This window comes from Oryzias latipes, chromosome 17 (assembly GCF_053564925.1).
Source record: "Oryzias latipes strain Hd-rR chromosome 17, Olatipes_Hd-rR_3.1".
Classification (NCBI taxonomy): Eukaryota; Metazoa; Chordata; class Actinopteri; order Beloniformes; family Adrianichthyidae; genus Oryzias; species Oryzias latipes.
Genome location: NC_136253.1, coordinates 2,686,158 through 2,709,751, shown reverse-complemented (window position 1 = coordinate 2,709,751; position 23,594 = coordinate 2,686,158). Strand labels below are relative to the sequence as shown.

Below are 23,594 nucleotides of genomic sequence, written 5' to 3'. Positions count from 1 at the left end.
AAGGACGGGAAGCCGAGCTAACTGTTCTGCTGCTAACCTGGCCGATGACAGGCGCGTGACACAAGCTGTTCTCTCCATGAACACGCACGAGCGTTAGAGGCAGATCACCGTCTCTGCTAAGGCTCGTGACTGACTGTGGCAGAGCTCAGAGGATCCAAACCCAAGCAGGCCAGGCAGTTCCCAGGCGGGCCACAGAGGCAGTCTGGCACTGTTCAGCGGCTCGGCCACACAAACACACCTAGAACCACAAACGTTGCTGCTGGAACTGCTCACAAAGCCGTCGACTGAAAAGAGAATCCTCTGCTCTGCTCCTCCTCATCTCCTGCTGATGTTGCCTCAAAAGAAAATTCAACTGCCGACATTTTTGCCCTCCCCTTTAAACGTGGAAACTAGTAGTTTGGCTTAAATCCATCTCATGCAGGGATTGTGGCTTTAGAGCTGAAAAGTGAGTGGAAACTAGTGAGTTTGGGGCAGATCTGAGTCCAGCTGACCAGGCAGGAATTTGATGGCGTGTGATGCCAGAAAACACTAATCACTGTGGGCCTTTTCCCTTTTTTAGGGCGACCATCGATTCAACTTAAATTAATTAATTAATAAAAATAAAAGGGAAAATACTCACCAAGTCGGTCGTTTGGCCCATGTTTGTCCGCGTTCAGTAACAATCCTGTGATTCCAAAGTTAACCCAGAGGAAAAAGGGGAGAAAAAATCCGACAGACAGGGACAGGGCAACCCGATGCAGCAGCAGCAGCAGCAGCAGCAGCAGCAGCAGCAGCAGCTAGCCCCAGAGGAGCCAACTAACATCAGCGTTAGCCGCTGTACTTCTTCCACTTGGCTCCGAAATAAAACCCAAACGGTCACGCGGCGTTCCGGTAAACAGGGAGCCGGGGCACCGCGGGCCTCGACTCGGTCAAAACAGGCGACAGTGTCCCGGTGGAAACTCCGTATGTCGATATCTGGCAGGCTGAAACTAGAGGAGCAAAGCAAAGTGCTACTGTTGGGGGTTAACAACTTTGCTGTGAAACGCGCCTCCTGATTGGACAGTCGAGGCCACCAATCACCTGTGGAGAGGGCTCCGCTCGTGGCGTCGCGCTCCACTGGGGATGGGACGAAACGTGATTGGCTGGCGGCGTCATCACAGGCTCCTTCACAACAAAAGCCCTCACTTTCACGGGCTTTTCTGCTGGAAAGGCGCCGATGTCCAGCCAGATGTCGCCCAGAACTTTTCTACACATCCTAAACGTAATAAATCCGAATTCATCTACGCTTTCTATGGCCATTTTCTTAATAAGTATCACAACAATTCCCCCAAAAATCACTAAACCCGTTTCCACGCCCCCGTCCTAAAAATTCACATATAGACTGATGAGCTTTGACTTTTCAAGAAATCATTTAAACAGATAACTGATATAATTTGTCAAAATATGACAATAATCTCAATAATTTAGCTAATTTCTCCACTCTTTTCTGTTCTTTTACATCAAAAATTGTTTTAAATAGTTGTAAACAATGTGATTCATATCATAATTTGTAGTTGACGAAACAGTTTATACTTGATGTTGGTTCATTTAGAACAATCCTATTCACTGACCTACTGTGAATCAGATAAATACTGAGCAGTGCAGGTGAAGTTTTCCAGATTCTTTGGATTTATTTCAAGGTAATCAAGTGTCAAAGGTGAACAAAAGAGTAAATGAATGGTAAACGGTAGAACTAATGGCAAATCCATTCACGTTATTTTCATAAAGTTTAGCCCACTGATGTTTTAACACATCAAAATGATACTAACGGAATAGATTAGAACATTCTAGACACTGGATGGTCACATGTCTTTGCTAATTCAAAGTGTTTCCACACACTGGACTAGAATGATGGACGATCATCGCATGCGTGTTGTTCACCGTTACAGAACTTTGTTTATACTTTACGCTAAATCAACCCTACCGTGTCTCAATCAAATGGTATTTTCCCGTACAGATGATCAATTTATCTCATTTTGAAATGATATTTTTGGTGGTTTAGGTCAATTTGAGTACCTACTTGGCTCTCACAGATCAATCAGGTTTGATCGTATGAACAGAAACCGATTCATCGATGAATCTTTTTACCCCTATTCTGATGATTACACCGGATTATTGGCACATTTGTTGCAGCCATCTAAACAGCCTCTCACATGATTTCTACGTTTCACATAAACTCACTTCCCCATCACAAAATGACTATTGTAACATTTGGAGGAAAACAACAGTTGCATTTGTCTGACCCAGATGTCTAAAGTTTCCAGTGTGATCTATAAATATTCATCTATAATCCCTAATCGGATGAAGCAGTGACAGTGTGACACTATAACCACATAGAAGTTGATTGTTTGGAAGGTTTATTTAATAAATATTTCTGAACATAGTTGCTTTAAGGTGTTGAACTTAAAAGGCACTTGAAAAAATCTTTCATCATCATCATCATCATCACTCCTGTCTCCTCATCATCAAATGGTTTATTGAGGCATTAAAGACTTTGGTGGAATTACTATGGGCTAAAAAAAAAAAAAAAAAAAAAGATTGTCCCCAATTCATATTATACACGAGAGAAACAAACATTTTACTGAGCAACAATTAGTGAGCAAATAAGGCAGATATTTGGTAAAGCTGAGGAGAATAAAAAACCTGAGTTGGCTTTAAAATAAGCGAGTAAAACCTGGAACCAAACAGTAAATCGAGTGTAAACGGAGTCCTTTCACACAGAAAAGAATGTAAAAAACAAAACAAAGATTGTTCAACTGGATTTAGAACCAAAAAGGCGACGGCCTTAAACCACATTCTGTAATGTGGCTTCCTACACACTTTAATCCAACGTTTAGAAGAGAGATTATCATTTCATTCATCGTTTTGACAAACACACAAAGACCTTTGGTCAGGCTGGAGATCATAGACCCATGGCCCTCTGCTCCCCCCCAAACATTCACAGATTAACCCCTCCAGACATGATACTTGGGAAAGAACTCTTGGTCCATCTGGACAAAACTGATGGCTTCCATCTTTTGTTTTTGTTACTCAGCCTGCTGCATGGCAGGAACATCTACAAAAACACATTCAAGCTTCACACACACAAACATCTGTACACAAAAGATGCATAGGAAATCAAGTTAGTAAAACAAGAGTAGCAAAACGTATTTGCAGACTACAGATACAATGAAACAGTGAGCATAATGGTAGAAAACCCCGCCCCCTTTCTCCACAGCACAGTGTTGTTCAGTGACGGCACGGCTCCATCACTTGCCCTCGTACTTTGGGTTGACGACTGTTGTTACAGCACTTTTGTAAATGGGATTCTCCCCCTGGAAAACAAAAGGAGCCGGACAGAAGAGGAGCAGGAGTGAGTGAAGCAGGTTCTGATGTACAGCATCGGTTTTCATCAAACTGGACACAAAACAAAAAGGTTGGGTTGGAAAATGTGGAAATACTCTGTTGCACACGTGTCAAACTCATTTTATGTGGCCCACAGAACATAAACAGTTATAACTTCTTAAAAAAAAAAAAAAAAAATTGGTGTGTATTTATTCATATCTAGGGGGAATCAGACTTGAAATATGGGATTGGTCAACTATACATTAGGACTTAAACACTGTCCATATGACCTAACCTGACAGAATCAAATGTAAAAGGATTTATGGTAGAATAACAAGAAAACATATGTTTCTATGCAACTGGAATTGTCACATTAAAAAGTTATAATAAATAAATAATGAGTTATTTAACACTAAGGAGTAGTTACATTTATTTTTCCTTACATTTAGTTACATGTATAAGTTATATCTGGCCCTTTGAGGACAGCCGCTATACTGATGAGGCCCTCAGTGAAAATGAGTTTGACCCCCCCGCTCTATTGAAACTGTGACAAAGTTATCTACTGAAGGAATGATGACAAACTGAGGTTTCTGAAGTGAACACTGTTTTAACTGTAAGAAAACAAGACTTCAGCAATGATTTTTGTCAACATTTCAGTTTAAATGTCTTCATACATGTCCTTCATCATCAGAATAATGCAGCCAGAACCCGTTAAAAACACCAAAACACCATTTTCATCAAAGCAGAGGGCTTTCAGTCCTGCAGCATTTCTGGTGCAGAACTGAAGCAGCAAAGTCAATAAACAGGTCTGAACAGAGCAGCTGTGAAGGGAAATAAATGCAGAGAAGCAGGAAAAGCTACGACTCGTCTGTTTTTTTCACCAACTAAAGCTGCATGGTTAGTTCTGTCTTTGGTCTCAAAATGTAGCTAAAAAGAATGAAACAGGCCAAAGATGGGAGATGGAGTAAAGGAGCAGTAAGAAACACGACCAGGACAAAGATGATTTTATGGAGATATGGCCTCCATGCTTCTTCTAGTGCTTTTTTAAAATCTCATCTCACATAAATAAGCTTTCCAACTCATATATATTTAGGCATAAAGGGCCTAACAATGAGTGGTCCTGTCAGCTGGTTTCTAAATGTCATTTCCGGATCTTTTTCCACAGTCAGGGCTGTGTCGTCCACTCACAGCTGCTACAGCGAGGTTTGTTCCAGAGGCTTCCAGAAAGAACCAACACCGTGGTTCTGTGGTGTTTCTGACAGTAAATACAACAACCAGTTCCAAGATCAGGTTTAAATATGAAACTAACTTCATTCTATCAACACAGTTTCATTAAAAAGTCTTTGTTGAGGTATTTTTAGGTGATGCGTTTCAGCTGGTCGGCTTGTTCTAGTTTAAATGAAAATCTTCAGTTTTGGTAATGCTTCCTCATAGCATGTCACTTCTTTAGGGCCGTCAGTGGTTACTTCCTGTGGTTCATACAAAGCTTGCATTAGCGGCCATCCCACAGGCCTCCTTCCTCTGCTTCCTTGCCTTTTATGGTCATGCAGTTGTTGCCTGTGGACAGCGAGGGGCAGCGCTGGAGGCCTGGGAGACGACAGGGACTCAAACTGCATGAGCTGACTGAACTAATCAAGAAGGGTTCTGTTAAAAAATGTGGATTAATACAGTAAACTGTGCAAAATAGGATGTTAGATGAAATATGTTCATGTCAGGGTGTGGGAGGAGGCCTGTCCAGTGCTTCATGATAGAAGAATAAGAAAAGTGCAGCATCTTCCTGAGCAGCTTTGGTAAGACTGCCTGAAATTCCTCAGGTAGGGATCACCTGAGGAACCTGTTGAGGTCTGAATCCACTCACCGTGTCCCACTTGGCATTCAACTTCTCCTTCTCAAACTTGGCAAACTCTCGGCGGTCGTGGATGATCATGAGCAGTTTCCAGATGAGCAGCAGCGCCAGCCCGATCATCACAATGCCTGCGACCACGCCGGCCACGATGGGGATAATGTCGGGTCCCGCTGGGCATTCTTAAGCCAGACAAACATCCAAAAGCAGTTTCAGTCAAAAATCGAAACAAAAGTCCAGCTTTTAGCTTGTTGTTTGGTACATGATAATGTGACAAGTGCTTGTGTCAGCTGCGCCTCACCCAGCTGCTCCACCACCACCACCTCGTTGGTGTCATTCCTGACAGAGAAGGTGAAGTAGAACCAGCAGTCGTTAGCGTCCCTCTCCTTGCAGTGGGTCAGGGGGAAGCTCTGGTCCGTGGGCTGCGGCAGCTTGTCCCGATCCTTCACCTTGATCATGTTGAAGTTGCTGCATTCCTTCTCGCAGGTGTCCTTCTTGTCGCCCGACTGGAAAGCCCGACATTGAACGCAGTCCCTGAGGACAAAGGAGCATGGCGACGGGTTCTGTCAATCAATGCGGCGCAGGAGGTTCTGCTAAAACTAAAGATCATCATGGCCCGTTCATAATGCTGCGCATCAAGTCCACGTCCTCTGCCTCTGTTTTGACGTGGGTCAAATTCCCTGTTCGACACGTGTCCCAAAGTGGGTTCATAAACCTACCGCTTCAGCCGCAAGTAGGAGGAGCTACTGTTAAAATATTTTAGCCTCATCGCTACATTATGGAAGATGCAGATGATGTTGAGAAATCAGGTTTCTTTCTTTTGAGGAGATCTAATCAGGTCCCCGTGTCTGAGTTCATGTGGTCTTTCAGAGCCTCTCAGTGTGGTGAGCTTCACCGTCTGCTGCAGGAGCTGCGTCTGAGTGACGGCCACTTTCAGTGCTGCTTCTGTCTCTCTGTGACCCACACTGTTGGGCCGCATTAGTACGAGGAGGGGAAAAAATGGATGCATATTAATATAATATTATAATTAAGCTATTTACGTCAACTGTTAAAGAGTTATGGTAGTCAAAAGAACGTAAACAATAATGATATTCATTATTATGGATTGGATTTTTCTGCGCCTTTCCAGATGCTCGTTCCCTCCTCATCCATACTTGGTGATGGTAGCTATGGTTGTAGCCACAGCTGTCCTGGGGGAGACTGAGGGACGCGTGGCTGCCAGTCCACACCTACTGCCCCTCTGACCATCACCGGGAGGCACGCTGGAGGCAGCGAGGGTGAGGTGCCTTGCCCAAGGACACAACGACAGCTGACTGAGGGGAGCGGGGATCGAACCGCAGATCCTTCGATCATTGGCCAACCTGCCGGCTCAACCACCTTAGCCACTGCCCCCCAATGGGAGTGACTTGATCAGAGTAAAGGCCGGGCTGTTGGTATTGCAGTTCATTTAAAGATGGCATTCATTGTAAAGGTGGCTTTCCAGAGAGAGTTCAAGAGTTCACATTAAAACTGGCTGGCCCTGCTGTGAGAATCACGTCATAAATCAAAAACCCTTGTTTGAAGAAGACCTACATGAAGAACACATTTGCTGCATCAAATTCTCTCTGTCATGTTTCTGGCATTAAGGCAGACTTTCTTACTCTGTTGATTGATTTTTTCTGTTGTATTTGCTCTGAAACATTTGCAGCCAACAGACAAGCTTTACAATCATATTTCTGACAAAGTCGGAGCTAAGACCATCACTCACTTGTGCTCGGCACAGACGCCGGGACAGGTGGGACACAGCTCACAGGTGGGCCCTTGGAATTTGGAGCCGGTGCACCTGCAGCTTCCACATTTGCACTCGCCGCGGCCGTTACAGATCTGCCTGTTCTTGGCGAGGCAGGGGGTGGTGTCCAGAGAGCAGTCGCAGGCGCTGCCGGTGTAGTTTGCATCACAGATGCATTTCCTGCATTCACAGCGGCCGTGACCTGGCAGCACCCAGCGGGCAGAATAAGAATGGACGAGCACGTGCGTTTGACCGATGATTTGCTCTCTGAGAACTCACCTCCACACAGCTTGTTGTTGGAGCGGTCACAGTTGAAGTTGTCGCATTCGCAGTACTTGCCGCTGTAGACTTCTGCAGGGTTTTCTCGCTTCTTGCATTCGCAGGTCCCGCAGACGCAGTCGCCGTTGTTGCTGCAGATGTCAGTGCCGTTGTCTTTTCTGCAGTTGGCGTCCAGGTCCTCAGTACGAACCTCATCTTTACTGCATTCACAGACTCGCCCGATGCGCCCCTCATTGCACCTGACAGAACACAGAGGACGGCCAGTTAGACACGTTTTACACAAGTTCAGCTTAGTCTGGAAGGATCTCCATCATCTTTTGTTCCATTTATTAACCTTAGAGAAAGTGGCGGCTGGATAGCTTGGCTGGGTGCAGGACTGTCATGCAGGAAACCCTGGGTTTGCTTCCCAGGGTGTGCAATATGCTAAAATTCAGTGTTGGTCGAAAGGTGAACAACATTTATGATCAGAGAAGCCCTCATTCCAAAAGACATGAATGTTGGCTTTGTTCAGAAAACATTTTGGCTTCACTCACAGAGTCTCAGCCTTCCATTCCTTCCCAATGGTCTTTATAACACATATACATTTGTTACATTATAGGAGTGACTTGGTCTTTTTAAAGCATAAATAAGCTAAAATGAGCAGCAAAGTGAAGGAGGCTCCTGGGCAGTAAATGTACTGTGCAGTCAGTCTGCAGCAGTGATGATAACAGCTGCAACCGTATGCTGAAGCTTGGGCTCTGATGAGGTGACTCGAGCATTTAAGGTTTTGTTTTTTTCCTTTTATACAATGTTTAGACTTGTAATAAAAGGAATTGAATATATTGCTTTAGAAGTCAAATTGGCATCTACTTATAGAAATATACACAGTAACAGAATTAATTAGACAGAATTGGAAGCCTGTCGCGTCGGACGGTTGCTTCCGCGAAGTGTGTTAAAAAGTGATAATGCACACTTCGTCGGCCATTAACCCGCTTATACCATGGTCACTCGCAAAAGAAAGAAATAGTAACCAGTTTTTAGTCCTTAATTTTGTTTTTTTTCCGATTTGGAACTATTTTCATGTAACATATAGTCCGCGTTGCGCAGCACCACCTCCGTCAACATTCGGCGATTTATATATGCTGATCTTTCCGATGGGTTGAATAAAGCATCAGTTCAGAGAGAAAGCTCACCTCTTACCGCTTTTTTTTTGTCCAAATTATGAAGCAAAAGGTTGTTTTAAAGAAGCCGGCGCAGTGATACAGAACATTTAAGCTAGGTGACCGGAACTTCTTTTTTCACCGTGCGGTTATCCTGTGGTATATCACTTTTTAATCCACACCCAGCAGCCAATCAGAATCGAGTATTCACCCAGACCATGGTGTCTGTCTATCTATCTATCTATCTATCTATCTATCTATCTATCTATCTATCTATCTATCACTCCATCATTCAGCTAGTGTCATACAGTGTTCCCTCACTATATCACCGTTTACAGTTTGCAGAATTTTCATTGTAATTTTGCTTGCGTTTTGTTTTTCACTTTGTTCTGTGTCCTGATTGGCTGTAGACCTTCTCAATCAATGAATCTTCTCCACGCCATAGAAACACTGGTTATTTTTAGAAACTCCCCCCGCGATCGATGAGGGAACATTGCATTTAAAATGAGCTTCTGCATTAAAAGTACTGAGGAATTGTGGCTTTTTTTCAAACATATTTCCATGCGACTTACTTGCACGCTCCACACTCGAAGGTCCCGTTGCCGTCGAAGCATTTCTTGCTGTTGGCCTCGCCACCCGAGGAGCACTGACAGTCGCAGATGAACTTCAGGTTGATCACCAACTCCTCATTAAAGCCCAGCGGTTTGATTTTGATTATTTCGTCTTTTGAAAGACACTTCTGGGATTCTATAGAAATGTGGAAGTTGACCTGGAGGCCAGAGGAAAGTTCATAAGGTCAGCAAATCAAAGCGTCAATAAAGTGAGCCTGGAAGGCTTCCGTAGTATTCTCCATACAGCAATGACTCTCAGACTTGTTTTTATCTCGATTTCTTCTCTGTGAAAGCAAATGCAGTTGTTAAGTTACAGGACATAGTAGCATAGATTTCCTGTTTATAAAAAATCAGAACAAACACAGCTGATCCCTCTAGCACTTCAGATGTTCCCAACCTGTGAACAGGTTCAACATTCATCCCTCCCTGATCTTTCCTCCTTCCATAAGACGTCCTGAAGAAGATTACCTCGTCTCCGATGGAAATGTTGAAACATCTCCTGCCGTCCTCGCCGGTTTGCGTCACGCCGTTCTTGCAGAAGGACTTGTATTGGATGCTGACTCCGTCTGGGAGCTTGCCATGTTCCAGAGTGACTTCAGATGACAGAGACTACAAATACAAAAAAATGAATATTTGGAAACCTAAGCTGATGAAACACAGACATTTCCATATTTCTAGTCTCCAGACAGATTGTGTCATATTATACAACTTTATAGTAAAAATGTTCAGTATGTGATTTAATTGGTCTTTCAGATTTTGACCTAAAATTTATAAATTAGAAAGTGCTTCCTCTGATTTGGTTTTCGATTTATTTCAGGGTGGAAAATGTTGGACCAGTGGAAGATTGCACATGCTGGTTACTTACATTGTAGGCATCTAGAATGAGTTTGATCACGTTGCTGGAGTTGGAGGATAGAGTGCCAACAGCTGATTTGGGAATAAGGTTTTTCAGTTCCTGCAGCAAATGCCATTCATGGAATAAATGCATTTGTTGACACAGACTCTGTTAAATGTATGAAAATGTTCCGTCAGAGAACCGTGAAGACGGTTTACCTTGTAAACAGGCTGGAACTCTTCAGTTACAGCAAAGATCGTCTGGATGTTGTGGTCGTTTAATTTCTGGACCAGATGAGCGATAGAGGGGTAGTCCTGTCAAAAACCCACAGAGAAAGACGATTAATGACAAAATGTAACCAAGAAGAGACAGTTTATAAAGAGCACATTCAGACCAGGATAATCCAGCGATTGCGGGAAAACAAAGATAAAAAAAAACAAAGATAAAAAGAAAAAAGTACAATCAGGAACTGGAAGTGATTTCTGATACTTTGTAGGTCTGTCGGGGTACAATAAATTCAGATTTTTCTGAATACAGGAAAACTGGTGGAGCATTTCATTACAATTTAGCCCAAGTGCAGTTGTTGTCTTGAAAACAAAATCTAAACCAATCATTAAGTATGTTCCTTCTTTTGTAAAATGATCTTACGTTAAAGTAAATTGTGACGGTCCCACTGGTGGAGCAGCCTACCTGGTTATTCAATGTAGTAATCTAGCCTCAGTAATCCTTTACCTTCTAGTAGTGGCACGTTTCTTACCCGTTTCCAATAAAGCCACATTTGAAAAGAAGCTGCAGCAAATAGACATCGGCCTCCAATTGGAGCCAGTCTCCTCTTTAAAAACTGGGCTGTGCAACTCATTTTTGGAATAAACCCCAGAGCTACTATTGGAAGATTTACAGTACTTAACATCATTGCATCTTATCCAATCTCATGCGGTAATGTACATGTTCATGTGGGAGTTAGGAGCTTATTGCATTTCCTTCCATTCCTCAGGGGACGAGCACTTTCAGTCACAGTTTTGGCTGCTGCAGGTCAGTGCCACAGACTGTATGTGAGAGTTGGACAGGGAGTGTGATGTCACCCATGGCTCCAACCAAATGAAGTCAATTCAGTCGCCATTTTTTTCGTGACACAGACACCACCATGTTGGAGTCAGATGACAACACTGAGCAGTGAGTTGGTCTGAGTCGTTTCTAAGGCCACCACTCTCGCCAATTAGGATTGGGCTTGTTGGAAGTCCACACCCCAATTGAAGACTGGCTAAACAAAATTTGTCAAACGTCTCAGAACGCTAAACACAAGACCACCTACGGTACTTTTATTGAGGCATCAGATTGGTCAGTTTATAATTCTAGTAACCAAAACTACAGAAAAAATATCATGAAAAAAGAGGAACATTAAAAACGTGTTAAAAAAAAGCAAGAATGGTTATCCTGACAAATAGAATGACTGGGTAACAGCTGATTATTTCTCAATAGAACCAGCGGGTACTTCCTATTTGGAACGTGAGGGGTCATTCAGTCCAGCTCTCCTATACAGTCAATGGTTACTGCTTGTGACATCATTGGGAAGAAAGTTCAGTAGATGTGTAACATACCTGATTTAATGGTTATGGTAATACCATATACTACATATACCTTTGTGTCTGTGAGGCGAATGCTAGCGGGTCTCCCACAACCGCCGGTCTCTTTTAAACACCTGGCAAATTTACTTCTTCTATTGGAAGATAAACTGTACTTTTGTGTTTGCAATTGTTTCACTTCAGAAGTCTAGGGGGGGGTCAAAGTAGTTGCTTGTTTAGGGAAGTATTTAGCAAAAACGCATAAAACAGAGAAAATACTTTTTCTTTTGTCCTACGTAGTGCTGCACTCACTCTCTTTGATCAATGCTCTCATTTGGTTACCTAGATTGCTTGACTGAATTCACACTGTAGTGAATCTTACCAGGGTTCACTTGCAAACAACCAGGTACCCTGTACTCTGATGAACAAGTTTGTCTTTTTTCAACTACGGTAAACCAATCAAACTTTTTTACACACTCTTTGTAAACAGTGTACAGATTGGAATAAAAAAAAAGACATCATACATAGTAGTGGCTCATAGTATACATGTTGCCCTCCAGGTGGCACTGCCCATCGTTGGGTAAGACAATGCCCCCCAGTTTTCCATCCCCAGCAAAGTGGAAACCAGCGTCAGTGGAAAACACTAGGAGTCGAGTCACATTTCTCCAGCCAATGATTTTCTGAAACCACAAAACAAAATGTAAATAACTCTTGACGTTTCTTTGCCAAATTTAAGAAAAATGCAAAACTCTTTTGTGATCAAATCAAAGCACAGTCACCTCGCACACTGCCACCTGCATGATGGCATCAAAGCCTCCCTCAGGTGAGTCCAGGTTGCCGGAGATCTGCTGCTGACTGACCAAATTGTTGAACTTCTTTCCATCCTTCGTCAGGGACAGGACATTCTTGTAGCTGAACGGGCTGGTGCAGTTATGGTTGCCCAAGCAAGGGTTCATCATTCTGAGTGGTGTGGTGCTGACATACGGCATGACCGTTTTCTCAACAAAGGAGCCAAAACCTTCAGGAGATCAAAGAGAATAAATGGATGACAAGATATCTGCAACACCACAGGAGTGTCTGTCATAAATGTTCAGATTTATTCTTTACCAATTTTAAAGTCGGAGGTGATTTTGGCCATTTCCCTCATAAGCTCAGTACCAAGATTCTTGACGTTTTCCAGATCATCCTTCATGGAGTAGGAGAGGTCCATCAGGTAGTACAGATCGATGGGGTAATCATCCGCCCGCCGGAATTTCAGGTTTATAGTCTGTGGTTCGCCTTAAAGACAAACAGACTGCTTTTAAATCAAAAGAACTCAAACAGAGAGCCATGCAAAAGAAAGTCTGAAACATAATGATTGATAGTTTTAGACTTGGTCTTTCTTTCTATTAAACATAAAGCCTTAAGCAAATGCACTAGTATGGGGCTTGACCCATATGGGTTATTGGGTTATCCAGGCCCATGAAGGCTTGTAGAAAGAAGGAGCTGCATCTTAAGGTAAGCTCAGGTGTGTCTTGTTTGTGCGTCCACCTTTAGGCACGTCATAAACATTGAACGTACTTTGTCGAGCATATGGTAAGTGTATGACCAATCATTTAAAGATAATGTAATGCATGCTTATAATGTGCGGGTGAGGCTGTCGTACGGAGCGCTTACGACTCATTCTAGCCTTTATTAAGATGCGAGTCCTGGCCCCTTACTGACATACATACGTGCCCGTAGTTTGTGTAGGATACCCACACAAACTACACTGGTTGTCTAAATTCCTTGTTTCTAACAGTCAAGTTGCAGGCAAAGGACACATACTCTTCACATGAACAGCACTAACCCCCCCCCCACAGTGCACGTGATCTGTGGGGCTGGACGCATGCGTCTACCCCACTTTCCCTTGCGTCTCAGGTCTTCGTTAGGACCGGTCGCTCACAGCATGCCCCCCCAAAATAAAATCTCTCTACAGGCTCACAGAACGGTCTATGACCTTGATATTTCCTTGCATGCGCCATACAGATTTGCTCATGTTTCACCTGCAGACTGCCCTTCTCCACCCGTAAGGGCAGTTGTGACTAAGGCTTGCCTCCTGAATGAGCCACTGTCATGTCTGAATGACTGAGTGGTGCGTCTCCCTGAAGACATCCCATCACAAATCTTAGCTAGAAGGGAAATCTGTTTCCAAAAGTTTGAATTTTTATAGTTTGTCTGAGATTTATCAAGCAGGCACCTAGCAGTTCTGACAAACCGTTTGCCCTTAAAAACCAGGAGAATAATTTAAAACTATAAAAAGTATTTAAATTAGCCACATTTATATAATTTTTAAATTAGTTTAAGGATCTGTAAATAAAACATCATTTACAGACATGATCAATGATCATAGATGTGTGTGGATGAGTGTAAGCTGATTCGCTGTGGCGATCCCTGCTGAAAGGTGCACACACATAATCTACTACAATAATAAGATGGAGATTATCAGATTTTTTGTGCCACATTTTGGTTCCATTTTGACTTTAAAACCACTACATTTAATAAGCTAACACGAACAGGTTTTGGAAATTCCACATAAACAGTAAAAACAAAAATACTGGCGTATTTGTCTGTTATTTACAGTGCAGTCTTAAAGCGGCATGTACTTCTTCAAAAAAGAAACATTTTCAGAAATACTGGCCTCTTCCTGTATTGACACACTGATAAGCAGGCCATTAGGAGCAATGTGGCCTTGATGAGCTGCTCAGACACCTCAGCACACATGGGTGAGCAGAGCGGGAATCAAACCTGCAAGCAGAGGTTCACTGCACCGCTTTTCTGCCACAACTGTCTTCATTACACCCCATCAATTTGTCTGGTTTGTATTTAAAATGGCTATTTAGATCCAGATCCACTGAGGGAACGTTTAAAAAACGTACAAATAAGTACAAAGTAAAACAACAGCTCTGACGCCTAAACCACTGAGAGGCTTGACTACTAACCGGTTCGCAGCGTGACGGTGACCTTCTGAGGCTGGATCTGGGTGATGTCCTCCAGCTTCACTTTCTCATCCTTTTTACGAATCGTAACCGGATTGTCTTGATCCACAACGATTTTCCCACGTGGGTTCTCGATTTGGCTCACTTTACAGTTTCTTTTCTTCAGAGACTCCAGATCGTCACAGCGAGCGGATTTGGGTTCGCCCACCGTCAGAAAATTCTGCAGGAGAAAAGTTTTCATGTGATTCTCTGGTAACTGCTCTATCGCTCTATGGGTTTGCTTCAAAAAATAGAAAGATTTGAACAGAATTTTTTCCAGTTTTTAGATATTTGACAGCATCCACATCTTTAAGGATTCTTCAAAGCCTTCTAAAAAAGTTAACACTACAAAACTAATGAAGCTGAAAGAGATGTGCAGTAGTTTCCTCAACCATCTGACTTGTTGATCAGTCTGCATGAACCGTGTGAAACCAAGAGACCAGGTTTAAAGTCTGCGGTGTACTAATTCTACATGAAAACCCACCAGGCGTCTGAGGGAGAACTTGAGACAATGAACTCAGTCAAAAGTAAAATACCACATTGACCCAATTCTTCCAAAACCACATGACTCGCATGAACCTTTATGGTCTGTAGACTCACACAGAAGAGTGAACAGGGGGTTTGCAGAACAGTAAGATGGCGATGTGAGCAATAAAGATGAAGGAACTTCAATTCAGGTTTTTATTTTGAAAATAAAACTCCAGCTCTCTAAAGATAATCTCTCAAAGTGCTACACAAATAATAAGGTAGATGAGACACAGCTATTAGGATAGTTATGATCCAATTCAGTCCAGATTATTAAGATAAAACAGATTTTCTTAAGTGTATTGTTGCAGGTAAAGACTACAAAAGTAAATCAATCAATTCCTCCATGTACGGTTACATTTACTTGGTGTAATAAACCTGAGCAGGAAGGTTGTGCTTCCTGACGTTAAAACAAAGCCACGCCTTAATGAAGGCTGAATGAAATGCAGATAAGACCACAGGACAATGCAGCTTTGTCTTGACAAGCACTACACAACAGTCTGATGTGTTATTATTCACCCAAAGATTTTAGGGAAATCAGAGCTCACCACATTCAATACCACAATTCAGAGACGCCATTTCAAATAAAAACAATCAATGCATTTTTTCCTTTAATGAAAATCCAAAACTTCCTTATTAAACAGCAATGATTTTATTTGAAAAATGTTAGCCAGAGCGGCTGGGTAGCTCGGTTGGTAAGGTGGGAAGCTACCATGCAGGAAACCAGGGTTCGATTCCCGGAGGGGAATGAGCAATGGTACTGGGGGCAATTACCATATCAATGGCGAGCAGTTAACATCACCCAGTGAGGGTCCTTAGGCAAGACCCTTAACGCTACTGCCTCCCGAGCACGGTTTCGGCTGCAGCTCCCCAAGGGGATGGGTCAAATGCGGAGAAAGAATTTCCCTTCGTGGGATAAAATAGTGTATAAAAAAAAAAAAAAAAAAAAAAAGTTAGCCAGCAGCAGAAAGAAGGAAAACATTTTAATAGGATTTAAATAGTCATAAAATGACATGAAAAGTAAATAGTTCATACATCTATCCCTGATTTAAAAACCACTATTTTGACATTTTAGATTAAATCATTGTCTTCCTTTTCCCTCTGAATAAGTATCCAACAACATTTTCTTCTACCGTAATTTCCGGATTATAAGACGCTACTTCTGTCCCACGCTTTCAATGTTATGATTTGACGGCTGCTAGGGGGCGCTGGAGCAGAAAGGGTAAGAGCGAGACAGGGGGAGTACGGTAAATGTGTCGAGGAAGACACAAGTTTAATTCCTGCTAGGGCTGCAGCTATCGATTCTTTTTGTAATCGATTAATCTAGCACTTAATCGATCGATTAATCGAGTAATCAGATAAAACGATTTGTGTGTGTTTTGAACAACCAAAACAAATAATGCATAACAAAAATGATGTGGTTGTAAAATGAACAAGCATTTGATTTTAAAGATCCGCTCTGACGCAAATGTTACTTTTGGTGTTTTTAAGTTGGTCTTGAGAAGTGGCGGAGATAGAACATTTTGTATGGGGGGGGCGACAGAAGACTTTGAAAGGGTGGCACAACACCAAAGTGGAAGGCCATCAAAAATAAAAGAATCAGAAAAACATATTTGATCATTATCATTGTTTATATTTCGTGTAAAAATAATGTTTTTGTTATTTTTGCAATGCTTAAAGAGGCCTCGCGGTCCGCCGAAAGGCGAGCTACCGCCTGCCCCCCAGCCCCTGCCTCTCGGCGCCCCCTCGATGCTCTTAGCTGAGTGTCCCGCGGGGTCCGAAGCGTTTACTTTGAAAAGTGTTCAAAGCAGGCCCGGTCGCCTGAATACCGCAGCCAGGGGCTCTCGACGCCCGCTGAGGCGGACCGCGCTGGTCACCGTGGAGGGGGCGCAGAGCGGCTGAAACCGCCCCTCGCTCGCTGCCGGTGGCACGCGCGGGTCCCGCACCTAAAGGCCTGTTCACACCGGGACGAATATTCGCCAGGCCTTATTCGCCAGCGTTTTTCGCCACGTTTTTTGTGTTCACACCCAGGCGATTTTCGCTGACGATGAGCCGAGCGAACATGCAATTTCATTCCCTGACATTAGATGGCGCTTAATGTAAACAGATATACTCCTGTACACAAGGTGGCGCTGCACAACTTTACGCTTCTTAAAGTCGCTTTTCACTCAGAAGAAGAGAGCAAGTATTTACGCGCTTGTCAGAATCAAACAAAGAAAACATTAATATTTCCAGCACCAGTAGCTCCAACTGGTGCTTGGTTCGGGGATGTTTTAGAATGTCCGTCATTATTTCTTCACGGCAGTGTAGACGCTACTCGGCGTCTATCTTCTTCGCTGGTATATGTGCTCAGCAAGGCAGTTTTGTGTTTGAGCGCCCCTCAAGTTGTGTTTTACTGTAACTTCAGAAGCTCCAGACACGTTTGCAAAAGCGCCGTTCTCATTGGTCGAATAGATTTCGACGCGACGCGTCGGAAAAAAAAAACGAACCCGAGGCGTTTTTTTTTTTTGACGCTTTGACGCGTGGGGTTTTTTCGCGTCGGTGTGTACACTCTCATTGGTGCCCTTTGTTTAGTCACGAGGCGTTAAAATTGCCCCGGTGTGAACGGGCCTTCAGGTTCGTTTTTTTTTTCGATGCGTCGAAATCTATTCGACCAATGACAATTATTAAGGCGTCGGGGTTCCAGCAGTCACGCAGATGTCTTCTGTTCAGATGCTGAATCATGGAAGATGTGCTGTTTGTGGTATGCCAGCTCTATTTTGCAGTAGAGACACTGCACCTCGTTCTCTTCTTTATCAAGTGTGTAATGATCCCACACTTTAGACAATTTCTGCCGTTTATTTATAGATCTATTCTCCGCCATCGCGCCAACTAAATTCAAAAGGTCCGTGTGAATAAACGGTCCATGTGACACAATCAAATCCCTACGCCGCGCGTATAGTGTGCGTCAGGAATTTAACGAGGCTTCGAGGCAGAGATTTTGCCTCGAGGAATTTTTGTAATCGAGTAACTCGAGGAATCGTTTCAGCCCTAATTCCTGCTTTGTGAATGAATAGCAGGAACAGACCCTCATCGTGGAAAATGCAAGAAGAAATGCAGATGAGACAGCTTTCAAGTTAAAAGCAATCGTTAAAAGCAGTGTGAACAAATCCACCATCATCAACAGGTTTGGAAAGCTGGTCTGCTGCTGACGGAGAGGACAGTGAGGGGTCAGGAGAGAATTTACCTCAGAGTGACACTGACAACGACAACAAAGGAGAGACTGAGAGAGAGTGGTGAAAAATGTCTGACACTATTCCAATCCAACACTGAGGGGGAAGACTTCCATGGTTGAAGAGCTGATGAAGGAAGAACATGTTGGAGAGGACAGAGAAGACTTGTTGTGGGGCTGAAAGTAGAAAAGACCAGCAGGGATTAAGTGAGGAAGAGTGGAAAGGGAATTGGCTCTGACAACATGCCTGTGGATGTATTAAGTGTTTAGGAGAGGTTGCAGTAGAATTTCTGAGTGAACTGAAGAATGGAGACGTGCAGAAACATGAAAACGACAGAGGAATAAAACTGATGAGTCACTCAATGAATTATGGAAAAGAGTAGTGGAAGCTAGACTGAAGTCAGACGTTTGCATGTGTGACTAACAGTTTGGTTTCATTCAGACAAAGAGAACCACATTTGCAATATTTGCTTTGAGGATGTTTCTGAAGAAGAACAGAGGTCAGAAGGAGCTGCATTGTGTCTTTGGAGATCTAGAGAAAGTCTGCGACAGGATCCAGAAAGAGGAGAAGTGGTTTGAATAAAGAAGGCTGGAGTGAGACAAAGGAACGTTGGAGTTGTACAGAACACATATGAGAGCTGGAAAACAGTGGTGAGACGTTCTGTTGGTGTCACAGAGAAGTTGAAGGTGGAGTTGGGACTGCACCAAGGATCAGCTTTGAGCTCCTTCTTGTTTGGTGATTGACAGACTGACAGACAAGGTCAGACAGGAATATCTGTGGACAATGATGTTTGCAGATGACATCGTGATGTGTAGTGAGAGTGGAGAGCAAGTGGAGGAACATCTAGACAGGTGGAGGTTTGCTCTGGAGAGAAATGGTCAGCCACAGCAAGACAGCCCATTAAACTGGTTCATCTGTCTTGAATATTTACATGTTTCCTCAATGTTTACATATGGTATCAACTAAAATGTAAATAAAAACCAAAAAGCTTGGCTGCTTACACAAATTTGAGTTATTTGTTTTCCCGTGTTGTGATGTGCTACAGACATCTAAAAGGAGAGAGAAAAAACAGCACTTGATGCCACAGAAAAAGACCAAGCCTGCAGAATCCCAAGAACCCGTTAGCTTGTTTTGGGCTCATTAAGGTCATCAAACCCCTTTATTTCTAAAAATAGACAAATGTGCAAACAAGCCAGAGGATTGTGGCCATTTTGCCAATGATCCTTTATATCAATTAAATGCTGAAACTGGAAAAGGCTCTGAATTACCAACTTAGCACAAGCAGCTCTAAATCATCTGTAAACAACATTACACATCCAATAAAAGACTGGTGTTCTTCTTGAAAAGCTTTAGAAATCAAGATCAAGATAAGGAGAACTGAAGAGAGAACAAAACATTTCATGTTTTTTTTTTTTTTTTTAGCATTTTACTCAAATAACCTACACCAGTGGTCCCCAACCTCCCATCTGTGGACCAGTATTGGTCTGTGGGACAGTTGGTACTGGGCTGGAGAAAACAAAACAAACAGCCTACATTTTTATGTGGGAAAACGACTGGATTCTCTCCACAGCATGGGGGCTTTTTGTTGACGCATGTCAAGTCGCTTGGTCACGTGCAAAAATGTATTTCCTGCTTTCTTAAACCGGCTGCAGAATTGAAACTACGGATGGGTGAAATACCGCTGCCAGTATCAGTATCAGTATCGGCCTGGTATTAAAAAATCTACTGATATTGTTTTACATGTATACTTGTTCCCAATAGATTGGGAAGCCTATGTTTACAGTCATAGTCAGTAACTGCTCTGACATTTTTCAAGTATATTTTAATTTTGATAGGAATACCATACTTGTTGTTCCTATTCGATCTCTGGCAATGGATAGCTTATGGTTTATGTCCAACAGTAAATAAATAGTCTGAATGTTTTCAGATATATTTACAATTTTTTAAAGTCAGACTTGTGAGATCCTTTGCTGTGTGTTAAAAAGGCTAAGTACAGTGCAATTTTCCAGTAAAAGAAACATTGTGCATTTCTAATAAATGTTTATTATTGTATTCTGAAAATAGCAGTTATAGCTACCTTTTTCTTTTTTATCTATTGCACCTATAGTCTGATGAAGTTTAAGTCGACATTCGATATTTCTAGCTTCCACTTTGACACTTAAGGACTTTGACAGCTATGGGTTAAGGAAAAGTCTATTTCACATTTTGATGGTTCCTACACAAAATCTAGTGTACAAATAAAGTTTAAGCCAGCTGCAGAGATTTTTATTTCAGAGAATGAAGATAAACTTTATGGTCAACAGTTAAGAGAAACAGGAAGCTAAAAAAATCAATAAATAAATTCAGACGCCCACTTCAGCCTTGTTCAGATCAGTCCATGGAAGTACTGATGGCATTATAGGTCTGTGGCCTGAAAAAGGTTGGGGACTACCAGAATCTAGACTGTAAATATCTGAATAAATGACAGTGCATCAGTGTGATTCCACAGAACCTTTTGCTGTTTATCCAAAGGACGAAAGAGGCTAAGCGCTGAGGAAGTACTAAAGAAGGGATTGGAGAAGACTACTTGAAAAAATTCATCTGTGGATTTCAAAATGAAGTCTTGGTTAAATAGATGGTTAAATTGCTAAAATAGAAACCAGCTCTGAAGGTGCAGTGGCTTAATTCAACCACATGGACTTTGGAGTTAACTGAATAACCTCCAAAATGACAAGAAGCAGCCAAAAGGTTTAAAATGACAAAGCTGTCAGTTAGGTCAAGGCATGTACAGTCTACTAAGTATGCTGCTATACGTTTAGACAGAATTCATGAAATTGTGACTAAAATAACAGTTACAAACTTTTAGATAAGATGTCTTGCCATCATCAGACACGTTTTATTTCATAAGCTGTGGCTGTTTCCTGTGATGTTCCCCCGGTTGTTCAAACAATCACAGAACACTGATGCAAAGCAGAAACCTTGTTTTACTTTATTCTAAATGAATCAAATCAACAGATTTGTCTTACTTCGTCTGTGCACCATCCACATGTCTCAGAGACCTGGATGCATTCCCCACAGGACTGCGCATTGGCCTTGATGCACATGCTTCCATCTGAAGAAGATCACAGAAGGAAACAGAAAATCACATTCACCCACTCAAAGCAGCTTTGGGTTGCACAAACACCAATCCTGTCAGCTCAAAAAGACACGAGTCATGGAGGTGGATGCTTGAGCAAATGACAACTCATGGAAGACAAACTCCAGGGGCCTCATTTATAAACGTTGCGTACGCACAAAAGAAGGCGTACGCCACTCTCTACGCAATAGTTGAGATTTATAAAAAGCAAACTTGACGGGAAAATGTGCGGTCCTTTACGCAAGCTCTGACCCGGGCGTACGCACAAAAACGGGTGAAATGAGAAACGGCGACACCGTCGGCAGATGGAAGAAACACGTGAAAGTGAAAATGACAATACTGCCTCTCATAAATAACATGAAGACTTCACAAAGCAAGTCTGACAATTAAAAGCTACACCAACACCCGTTTGATCGATCAGCAGTGAAACAAACAAAAAAGTCAAACGAAAATTACAACAGAAATTCAAATGAACACTTATTTGCAGAAAGAAAAGTGAAATATGTTCTGCAATATTGGCATGTTGTGCAATTCATCCTCATAAATAATATAGTTAACAGAACGAAATAATGTACAAAACTTATATTCTCGTTAATGTGTCCGTCTGGCGGAGCAGATATAGGTGCAATTAGACAGACAGATGGACAGACAGACGGACAGACAGACGGACATATTAATTGTCCACTGGGGAAAGTTGTGTTCATAGTAAAACATTTCTTCATTAGCTACAGAATTATGGTATTCATGCATATGCCTTCAGTTTGTTTTATTTTTGATAAAACAATGTATGGCGTATGTCTCAACCATTCAGAAAGCAACAAGAAATTACATTTGCGCTGATCAATTTCCCATTTCCACGTCGATTATTACCGACATCTGTAGCTTGTCAGATGTAACTAAATGGATGGAAATAAAATGCCCCATCACAATGCGTAATGACGCACAATCTTTAGACAGCAAGAAGACTTGCTGGCAAACGAGGACGAGTGGCTTATGAGCCGGTTCCGACTTCCTCGAGCCGTCCTGTTGGACCTCTGCGGGCTTTTGGGCCCGGCGTTACAGAGGAGCACTCGGAGGAACTACGCGTGTCACCCGGTGCATCTGGCGCTCCGGTGCCCCCCCCCTCCTCCCGATGGAGCGCTAGAAGTTTTTTCACCTCGACTTTGATGTCCGACCATTTCTTTTTTATTTCGGCCACGGTCCGAGGTTGTGAGGCTGCAGCATTTACGGCGTCTGCCACCGTTTGCCACTCACGTGCCTTTTTGGCATTAGCAATGCCCACACTGTGCCCTCCAAACAACACTTTTCTCCTCTTTTCCACCTCGCCAACATTAACTTCTACTTCACATTGAGTGAAGTTACGTTTTTTTGATTTCCTCTCGGTGTTTGCCATGATTTCGCAATCAATGAATATTCATTTGTGGGCGTTTCACGGACTATTTATGGGCAACTATGGGCGTGTCATGAAGCCGCAAAAGCTGCGCTGCATTTAGAATTGATTGGGGTTTGTTAAGGGAAAAATCCGTGGGATGTGCGTGCGCTCGGTTTTATGAATCCGAATATTTCTGTGCGTACGCACGTCCTATGTTTCATCCGTACGCCACTTCTGACGCAAATCCTACGCAAAGTTTTATAAATGAGGCCCCAAATGATAGTAAGTCAGGCGTAGAGCAATCAATGTCAGGATCAAGGATTAAAGCAAGAATAGTTCAGAGGAAAGCTTGCTGGATTAGCATGGATTAGTCACAGTTTAACAGGATAAATCAGGCTAAATGTAAATTTGTTTGACATTTATTTTGTTTCAGCTTCTTACCTTGCTGAGCCGTGCTGCCACCAAGGACCACTGTTGCTATTAAAAGAAGCCGCACATCCATCTACAACAAGAAAAATATATTTAGTGAGTGTAAACTAAAACGATCGAATCTTTCTTAAAAGCTATAAAACTCCTAATAAGAGTTTAACTTTTCAAACGCAGACAGAGAACTTTGAGGTTCCCCATCCCCATACAAAACCGGAAAGTGTACATATGTGTGCATGAGTGTGGTGTGCTAGGACATCTTTTTTTTAGTTACTCTTAGCAGATCTACAAGGTGTGAACACGCAGTGAGCATTTAAAGCAGCTCTTCACTGATCTGACTCTTGATGCTTCAAAGAGGAAAACATGTGCAGACATGCCATTTCCATTCTCAGCACCTATCTTCATATTTTGCAATAAAATGGAATCCGTCTGTTACCGTTAGGAAAGCAGCAGCCAGAATAAAGCCCTATTTTGTCCAAATAAGGAAAAACTGTTCACTGAGCAGCATCAGCTCTGAAACAACACGTTTGCTGTCTGCTCAGAGTTGGACGTCTGTGCTGGGACAGGTT

General features: G+C 42.6%; 2 protein-coding genes across 4 annotated transcripts in view; both read right to left on the bottom strand.

Moving 5' to 3' along the window:
- Window positions 1-1,021, bottom strand: part of LOC101175681 (enhancer of polycomb homolog 1) — a 30,777-nt gene extending 29,756 nt beyond the window's left edge. Inside the window, exon 1 of one of the 2 annotated variants that reach the window (XM_023965223.2) lies at window positions 620-1,021. The gene's annotated coding sequence lies outside the window, so the exon portion shown is untranslated. The remainder of the gene's footprint in view (window positions 1-619) is intronic. The other variant, XM_078934166.1, reaches the window with a different exon arrangement.
- A 1,337-nt stretch (window positions 1,022-2,358) lies between these two features.
- Window positions 2,359-23,594, bottom strand: part of LOC101154978 (integrin beta-1) — a 29,764-nt gene continuing 8,528 nt past the window's right edge. For both annotated transcript variants that reach the window (XM_004078555.5, XM_011485950.4), the window contains exons 2-16: window positions 23,041-23,101; window positions 21,118-21,203; window positions 14,340-14,556; window positions 12,487-12,657; window positions 12,159-12,397; window positions 11,904-12,059; window positions 10,036-10,131; window positions 9,848-9,937; window positions 9,451-9,591; window positions 8,944-9,140; window positions 7,233-7,471; window positions 6,933-7,155; window positions 5,487-5,719; window positions 5,201-5,367; window positions 2,359-3,332 (exon numbers count right to left, since the gene is read on the bottom strand). In XM_004078555.5, coding sequence (XP_004078603.1) covers window positions 3,267-3,332; window positions 5,201-5,367; window positions 5,487-5,719; window positions 6,933-7,155; window positions 7,233-7,471; window positions 8,944-9,140; window positions 9,451-9,591; window positions 9,848-9,937; window positions 10,036-10,131; window positions 11,904-12,059; window positions 12,159-12,397; window positions 12,487-12,657; window positions 14,340-14,556; window positions 21,118-21,203; window positions 23,041-23,101 — 2,382 coding nt within the window. In that variant the 3' untranslated portion in view covers window positions 2,359-3,266. The remainder of the gene's footprint in view (window positions 3,333-5,200; window positions 5,368-5,486; window positions 5,720-6,932; window positions 7,156-7,232; window positions 7,472-8,943; window positions 9,141-9,450; window positions 9,592-9,847; window positions 9,938-10,035; window positions 10,132-11,903; window positions 12,060-12,158; window positions 12,398-12,486; window positions 12,658-14,339; window positions 14,557-21,117; window positions 21,204-23,040; window positions 23,102-23,594) is intronic.